We start from the raw sequence: 9,153 nt of genomic DNA, 5'->3' as shown, positions 1-9,153 counted from the left end.
AGCCAATTTCAGATTGTCTGAGATGAATTTTGAGCATTTAGAAAGCTTGATTTTTACTTCAAAATAAGACCAATACTATATTGCCCTACATAGAATATTCTATTTTTTGGGATCGTTTTTATATAAGTATAAATAAACAAGTACTAACAATCCGAACCGCAAAACAAAACCTAAAATCCAAACAACATGTTGGAGAAACATTTGTAGCAGTTAATGAAATAAGTATATTCTGTAAGTGTTTTAAGATTAATATTGCTTACTATGAGGTATGAAAATTGAGAATGATAACGATCCGTGATAATGAAATACCTGTAGGTATCGTAGTTTGGCAAGGGTGTAAAATAAATGAAGATGCATGTAGATAATGATCTGACAAGTTTATTTATATTATTGTGTTATGTAATTGGTTCTTCAGGCTAGATCATGTCTAGTAGCTAATAATAGGCATACCAGTATTAAGTTCTCATAGACACGTGTGAATTATAACGTAGATCTCAATGCAAGTTTCTATGGTAATAACACATTGTCAGAGATGTTGGTTCTGTTCCAACCTTGTTTCACATTTACACCAACTTTTCCCCTCTTAATCTATATAAAGCGTAGAACTTTATTCTACTTTACGAAAGGAATAGACATCAACGGGTTTTCAATTGCTAAGAAAGGAATTTCTATGAGTTAAAGTCCAATGGTCTTGTTCTGGATCAACATCTATTTATTATTTGTCAATCACAAGCAAGCAGAATAAAATTAGCCTACATAGTTTATCCGGTAACTACAATTGATAAGCATTTTACCACGTAGTATCATTAAAATTTTCATCTAAACTAAATTACCACGTCGGGACGTTCTGATTGGCTGTCAGCGGGAAATAAGTTAATTTTGAAATGAAGGCGTTAGAAAAAAAATCCTACGATACACTTCTAGGAATGTAATATGTAATGTGTTCGTTTACTTTCAGTTTAACAACAAGTGGACCAAACAGAAATTTGAAAGAGGCTCATATGTACTCGTATCTTTTAACTCAGAAGTGGAAATTTGAAGGCAGTTGTAATGAAACCATATTAATTCTGTATTCCTTAGAAGATAACGTTGTAAGTTAAAATTTTATGCCAAGATACTTTACTGTTCAAGAATATTGATATCTCTGAAATTTTTGTTTTGTTATTGAATTTAAATTCCTATTCAATAACATGAAGCAGAGACAGAAAGAATGATGACTGATATTTTGAAGCACAATTGACATTTTGGTCCAGCCTATTTAATCTTCTTGATAGTAGGCATCTTCGCAATGTCGAGTTTTTCAGAGCTTAGTCTTATACCTTGACATCATTAGGCACTTTTTTTTTATATTACGGATGTTTGAACATGAAGCGCTTCGATTAATTGTACGCTAGCGAATTTAGCAATCGAATCTCGCGCTGTAAAAAATATGTCTTCGCGTTTTACTATTAGTCGAGGGCTACGATTGGCTGCATTCGATGGCGTAACATCCAATCAAATCTTTGCACGAACAAACTCCCGTGATACTAGAAAGTGCTTAACGATGCCAGGGTATTAGACGCAGTTCGTACATCTTGACAATTTCATCTATGACAAAAATTCGGAGAACAACATTCAAAAGCCTAAAAATGCAATTTTATAATTTATGAAATTTAAATTGTAGGTTTATACGTTAACAATGCAGCATGCTCGTCTCAAGTTACGCGATGAAAATATAGTTCAAGTTTCTATGGATACTAATCATTATTTTAACAGTAAAGATACAGTGGGAGATGGACTAAAAGCTATGATTCTAGGATTTAAGTAAGTATCATAAAATTTTGATTAGGTTGTTTTAGCTTTGGTGGTACTATTTCGTGTACTTGTAATATTTCGAAACATTGCTGTGGAAGTTTCTCGACGAGAAGTCTTTCAAAATAAATTTGCAACAGTTTCTTCATTGTTATCAGCATTGACACTATTTTGAACTGTAGGAAGTCTGAAAATCTAACGTTTGCCTAGCATATACAGGAGAAATATGGAATTAACTTAACCTTCCTGGCTGAAAACCAGTTCGACTCGATTTATCCCTGTAATTTTATATGAACACACCCCTCGTACTCCTCGCCCACTGTGAACAAAGGGCAAGTGGTAAATGTTTAGAGATCAAGTTGAAATTGTCCAAATTCAATTCTTATGTTACAAAATGTTTCTATTTTAAACTGCCGATATGTGCTTGTCAGCTTATCTCGTATAAAACCTTTGATGGTATAAAAAAGGGGGTTTAGAATATATATACTTGAAGTGATATCAAAATACCATCATTTTACGTGTTTCAGATCATTTTTAAAAGGTGAAGAGTACAGGCCATATCAGGTTGAAGATGTTGATGGAGATAATAGTAGTTCATTTAATTCTTTATCATTGTTTGTATTATTTATATCTTTATTAGTTGCTTTATTATAATTTATTATAATTGATCAGTTTATTCCATTGTATTGAACACATATCCAATGCAAGATAAAGAAACGCCATGTCTCATTAAATATTATATTATTTATATTTGGTCTGTCTGGTTTGTCAAAAATACAAGAAAATATGCAATAGAATTTCCTGGGTTTTGTTACGGAATTACCAGAAATAATGTATGTTACCACGATTTGAGACAAATCTAAACCTCATTCACAGAAAAAATTCTTTGACTCTCTTGATCATCAACATCAATTTCTTACTCATATTCTGAGAACTTTTTGATCTTTATGATTTATCTGGATGTCATAGAGATAGATAAAATCTTAACGGCAGTTAGTCCGTAGGTGAAATTAGATTGCTTTTTGTTCCTTGCACATGCCGTATGACCAATTTAACGCATTAAACGTTGGTTATTATGCGTTTGTCGTTTGGTGAATTATGCAATTCACCTGAAAAGAAATAAGTAATAGGTTCGAAAATACCCAAATTCTTGACGAATACTTTCTATGCCCTGAAAAATGATGTTACATCAGGAATCAGGGAACTAAGTAGTGTAGGATTGAATGTTACAGACCCAGCTCTTTAAGTGAAGTTCTGAATATATATAGCCCTAATTGCCTCTTTATGAACATCGCAGATTTAATTTGGATGTCTCACATCAAATGTTTCAATGTTTTGAGTGATTATTGGATCATGTCTGGAAATGAGTTAGAGCTTCTTGTATTAGTTTACAGTTACGTTTAGCATTTCATTTCATTGGTATTTAGCGAATTGTATTTAATGATGTCGTATTTTTGTATATTTTTGAATGGGTTTGTAAATGTTTTGTATATTTTTACCTCTTGTATTGAAAAAAATAAAAAAATATTTCTGTGATATTTCCATTTATTTTGGTTATGGCTGTAACTTACTGTACATATTCAATTTTAGGAAATCAATTTTTGAAACAAAAAAATCGCTACAAAAAGAGATTCGAGGGTATATTGAAATGATAACATCAAAATTTGTGGATAAATTTTATTCCAAAAATGAAAATATTACTAGATATAAACTAACAAATGTACAAAATTAAAAAAAGGATCTTTGCAGAAATTTGTGTGTGATCATCATAGATTTACTAATGTTGTATCTTTTTACACCAAACCAAGCATATTTAATCCAGTAATAACAGTGCATACTATAAGGGTTATTAGTCCAGCATAACCAAAAGCACCATAATTTCTTTTAGCAGGATCTGAAAATACGGAAGCATTATCACACATGATAAAGAATTACCTGCGATTCAATGACTTTAAAAGGATACTACCTTTTAGAATTGACATAAAATTTAAAGTCTCAAACTTGGTCAACAAGTGTATACATTGTTGGACTCACCAGGTACCACGACTATAAGAATATAATCTCTATGAAAGATAATACGTATATTTTAAAAAAGAGATTCTCATGAATCATTGACTGATAATATTATGATCATCTTAAGAAAATGTACACGGAAAAACGTAATTAAAGTTCTTGATACCAATACCAAGGCGTTGACGTAAGTAATTCTGCCTATTGCAGATTGCCGATCCCTTCGATATCAGCCAGAAAATCAATTAATCTTATAAATTATTATGAATGAATTAATATCAAACTAAACATATACATTAAATACAATAAATTGTGTGATATAACTTACCTCCTGTATAATAACCATGAGCATAAACTAATCTACTAATTAAATATAATACTCCACTAGCTGCACACAATTTCTAAAAAAATAATTGTTAAACTTTTTAAATCAATATTTTTAGTGAAAAAAAACGTAAAGACCATGATGCTTCCGTACAGGAGTCGGCATAATAATGATAATAATGTTTGTGAAACCAATAACAGGTCGTAGTGAATATGGAACTATACTAAGCCCAATTTGAAATAGTTGCTTTATCTTAAGTTATTAATTGCTACATTTAAGTAAATATGGTCTTACTGGAAACATAAGTCCACCAGTCAATAAAAACATGATAAAAAATGGCAAATTCTCTAATCTGAAAGAAAAGGTACACAATATCAGTCTAGTAACAGAATGTGCTCATTCTAAGAAATTCTCTATAACAAGAGATGAGCATTCGATTCAAGCATAATCATAGGTCGTCATTATAAATAAAGTAATCAAAGGGACATAACACATATCAAAATAAGTTAAAGGCAAGTCGAAACCATTTCTGGGGACATCAGATGTATACTACCTGTCTAAAACATTATTTGAAATTAAGCCCAAGCATTTTTACATTGTCACGTATATTATGTGTATGCATACGTATACATATAAACATATGTATTCCACCTGACCATTTTTTTTCTGAAAGCACTGAGAGACGTTTCTCATATTAAGCATTGTCTCCATTCAGTTACAATTTCCCCATTTTGTCACTGTGACTATTAATGATTATGGTATTCATCTACTCACGTATTCTGATGAGCTCTTTGAACACAGTTAAAATTGTGATTATTTGAGTATAGGTTGGGATACTGAAATTAGAAAAAACAGTGCCATTGAGGTCTAATATATCAAATCGATAATTGAACCTAAATGTATCGCTGTAACATTACATAATATGTGTCTTCAAGTCTACAGCTTAGTGATATAATTTCATTTTGAAGTTCTTCTGATAACTAAGATTAAGCTCAAAGCTGAAAAATTGGATTTGTGTGATATGCCATTTGAATTTATCATCATTTGAAAGACACTGGATTATTTATAGAATTATTAACCAATTTTGTAAAGCAGACACTAGAAATCAGGTCAATATATATTTTAAATTACGACATTTTGATGTAACATTGAGTGAGAATCCATTAAGGCATCTTTTGGCACAGATGCCCCGCCATAAAATAATGACAAATCAATTCTTTTAACTAACCTCAACGTTATACTTCTTTCTAGCTTTCATAACATTTAAGGCTAGGAAATTCATGATAACCCATGTAGCAGGTAAAACGAGGATAACATAACCATAATCCGAAGAAACTTCGAAGCCCATTTTCAGTACGTTTTCAAATAACAAGGCTTAAGTGTATTCAAACGGGTTTGACGGGAGGGTCAAAGGTCACGAGGTCAATTTATAGACCGTAGCAGGTGGGATAGTTTTACAAACTAGTATGCAATGTTGTTTGCAATAAAATCGATCTATAAATTTAATTTTTTCTTTTCTTTTGAAGTCAAACACAATGGGGGACAAAATAATCTTTGGCCTATGTTTGATATCCGTATAGCTTAGGCTCTAATCAGCTATATTACCATTACAAATAGGTTTAAATGTACAGTCAAGTAACCTAATTTCGTGGAAACCTATTATTCGTGGATTTCCGGAAATGATTAATAATTTACATGAGCGACATTGCGTGACCTCCGCATTAGCTTGTTTTGATAGACATGGGTTTTCTCTACAATATCAGCTAGTAGAATGAATTCAGTAGTTTCAAGCAAGGTAAAATGTATTAATGTATACTTATATGACAAATACAAAATGGCGGATTTCAGTTATTACCAAACGTCACCATTTTTTATCTGCCATTATTTCCTTATAATCCCAAGCGGTAATCGGATTTTCAAGTGTCGTCTGCTAGAATGTAGTCCAACGAATGAAGTCACGTGATCAACTAGCGGATTCCGTGTCAGCAGAAAATTTCTATGGAACACAAAGTGGACCATATTCTTATGTTGTTTCAGTTACTTTTAGCAATAAATCACGCTACGTATCTTATTTTGTCAGTCAATATTTTTTTTTAAGATCATGGTTCTTTGAAGGAATTGTCACTAGTTATAATGAATTGATATTAAAGATAAATACTAAGAGAAGTTAATTATACCACCCGGTATCCATACAACGTGTTTTCGACTTATTTATATATCAAACATTGTACACGAAAGTAGGTGACGCATTCTGCCGCCGTTGCAGAGTTGGTTGCTCGTGAAATATGGGTCAAAGTGAAGGATTCATAAAGAAAATCGATATAAACCAATTTTAATTATTTTGTAGAATATCTGAGGAAACATCTAAGACATAAATTTTTTTTTCGTTTTTTTAACTTTGACGAAATTCGGTGTTGAATCCTTATATCCACGAAAATAGGTTACACCACTGTATATACTTAAAAAGCAATATCGGCGACGTGGATCTCAATTTATGCATATATGCATGGATACTAAATGTATTGCAATCTAATTGTAATTAGATTGGAGTGTCAAAAACTGCTGAAAACGATGGAAGTCTGTAATAAGGAAACCGTCATCTCTCATCACTTACTTTGTCTATATTCATTATGACCACTGCATATGGTGCAAAAACCACCCCAAAGACAAATTGTGCTAAACATAAATACAACAAAGTGATAATCATTATGATTTATTGCAATTATTGTTCTGCCTCTATCTGCATTCTACATATTATTCAATGGTATTATAGTATAATATTCATTTTATCTACTCATAAAATCATTCCTCAACTCTTACCATATCTGAAGATCCTACTGAATGATCTCCCGGTTCTTTCAAAAAATCTTCTGCATTCATTTTTCTTTTTCTTTGGTTCCACTGGGATGGAATAGAAGCAGATTTTTTGGACTATCCTACCCCACGGGCGTAAAAGATTTGGAACATTTATGAGATGTTACACAGACAACGACCTTGGGGTCCCAATATACCCAACTTATTGTACAGTGCACCGTAAGACATAGCGCATCTCTCAAACACCTCCACCTTAACCAATTATATAGAAGACGCGTTTTCCGGCAAAGGGATGTAACTCGTTTCTACAAACTTGGCAAATTTGACAGACGACCAGTGAGGTAGACATTTTTTTTAATAGGCTTTCTAAAGTCGCTGGGCTATTTATTAATTCATGGGATATTAGATGAAAGGGATTACAGAAGCTGCAAGTTACCATTAGTAAAATCCTCGCTAACCCTAAATCTAAGCGGACCAGTGGTCTGCACGCTTGCCTGGCAACTTTGGGGTTGATAACCCCAGGGTTAACCCTCGTTAACCCCAAGTCTTGCCTGGCAACTTTGGGGTCCCGGTTTCGAGTCCCAGTTGAAGCTTTTTCAAAAATTCTTTTTTTGCTAAGTCAAATATCGCCTTTTCTATCACTGTAAGTATACAAAAGAGGCCTGTGAAGTCTAGAGCGGCCTAACCCTACGCATAACCAAATCGTCCACATTAACCCCTTTGGGCCCACTGGGGTAACAATTGTTTGGGGCCCATTTAAACCCCCGTGCTATTGTTTTATCCGGACCATTTGGTGTTGAGAAGATGCGCAACGAAGTGCTCTTTCATTTCATATGCGGAAACCATATCTTGGAACAAGCTTTAACCCTTTCCTGAGCTAACCCTAATTGACTTTTCAAAACTAGGGTTAACCTAGGGTTAACCCCAGGGTTAACCCTCGCTAACCCCAAGTCTCGGCGGCCCGGTGGTCTGCGCGCTTGCCTGGCAACTTTGGGGTCCCGGTTTCGAGTCCCAGTTGAAGCTTTTTCAAAAATTCTTTTTTTGCTAAGTCAAATATCGCCTTTTCTATCACTGTAAGTATACAAAAGAGGCCTGTGAAGTCTAGACCGGCCTAACCCTACGCATAACCAAATCGTCCACATTAACCCCTTTGGGCCCACTGGGGTAACAATTGTTTGGGGCCCATTTAAACCCCCGTGCTGTTGTTTTATCCGGACCATTTGGTGTTGAGAAGATGCGCAACGAAGTGCTCTTTCATTTCATATGCGGAAACCATATCTTGGAACAAGCTTTAACCCTTTCCTGAGCTAACCCTAATTGACTTTTCAAAACTAGGGTTAACCTAGGGTTAACCCCAGGGTTAACCCTCGCTAACCCCAAGTCTCGGCGGCCCGGTGGTCTGCGCGCTTGCCTGGCAACTTTGGGGTCCCGGTTTCGAGTCCCAGTTGAAGCTTTTTCAAAAATTCTTTTTTTGCTAAGTCAAATATCGCCTTTTCTATCACTGTAAGTATACAAAAGAGGCCTGTGAAGTCTAGAGCGGCCTAACCCTACGCATAACCAAATCGTCCACATTAACCCCTTTGGGCCCACTGGGGTAACAATTGTTTGGGGCCCATTTAAACCCCCGTGCTGTTGTTTTATCCGGACCATTTGGTGTTGAGAAGATGCGCAACGAAGTGCTCTTTCATTTCATATGCGGAAACCATATCTTGGAACCTTCTTTAACCCTTTCCTGAGCTAACCCTAATTGACTTTTCAAAACTAGGGTTAACCTAGGGTTAACCCCAGGGTTAACCCTCGCTAACCCCAAGTCTCGGCGGCCCAGTGGTCTGCGCGCTTGCCTGGCAACTTTGGGGTCCCGGTTTCGAGTCCCAGTTGAAGCTTTTTCAAAAATTCTTTTTTTGCTAAGTCAAATATCGCCTTTTCTATCACTGTAAGTATACAAAAGAGGCCTGTGAAGTCTAGAGCGGCCTAACCCTACGCATAACCAAATCGTCCACATTAACCCCTTTGGGCCCACTGGGGTAACAATTGTTTGGGGCCCATTTAAACCCCCGTGCTGTTGTTTTATCCGGACCATTTGGTGTTGAGAAGATGCGCAACGAAGTGCTCTTTCATTTCATATGCGGAAACCATATCTTGGAACCTTCTTTAACCCTTTCCTGAGCTAACCCTAATTGACTTTTCAAAACTAGGGTTAACCTAGGGTTCAC

The 9,153-nt window shown here is 34.9% G+C and overlaps 2 protein-coding genes across 2 annotated transcripts; one reads left to right on the top strand and one right to left on the bottom strand.

Annotated features, from left to right (window-relative positions):
- Window positions 1-261: 261 nt before the first annotated feature.
- Window positions 262-2,445, top strand: LOTGIDRAFT_235706 (hypothetical protein; the record flags this gene model as incomplete). Its single annotated transcript, XM_009065219.1, has 4 exons — window positions 262-266; window positions 959-1,091; window positions 1,664-1,803; window positions 2,319-2,445. The coding sequence occupies 4 exons, from the start codon at window positions 262-264 to the stop codon at window positions 2,443-2,445; spliced, it is 405 nt and encodes a 134-aa protein (XP_009063467.1).
- A 1,012-nt stretch (window positions 2,446-3,457) lies between these two features.
- On the bottom strand, window positions 3,458-5,474 carry LOTGIDRAFT_235705 (hypothetical protein; the record flags this gene model as incomplete). The annotated part of the gene is made up of 5 exons (XM_009065218.1): window positions 3,458-3,685; window positions 4,130-4,202; window positions 4,421-4,478; window positions 4,901-4,962; window positions 5,355-5,474. The coding sequence occupies 5 exons, from the start codon at window positions 5,472-5,474 to the stop codon at window positions 3,585-3,587; spliced, it is 414 nt and encodes a 137-aa protein (XP_009063466.1). The 3' UTR covers window positions 3,458-3,584.
- Window positions 5,475-9,153: the final 3,679 nt, after the last annotated feature.

This window comes from Lottia gigantea (genome assembly GCF_000327385.1).
Source record: "Lottia gigantea unplaced genomic scaffold LOTGIsca_69, whole genome shotgun sequence".
In the NCBI taxonomy this organism is placed as follows: domain Eukaryota; kingdom Metazoa; phylum Mollusca; class Gastropoda; family Lottiidae; genus Lottia; species Lottia gigantea.
This window is presented reverse-complemented; position numbering and strand designations above follow the sequence as displayed.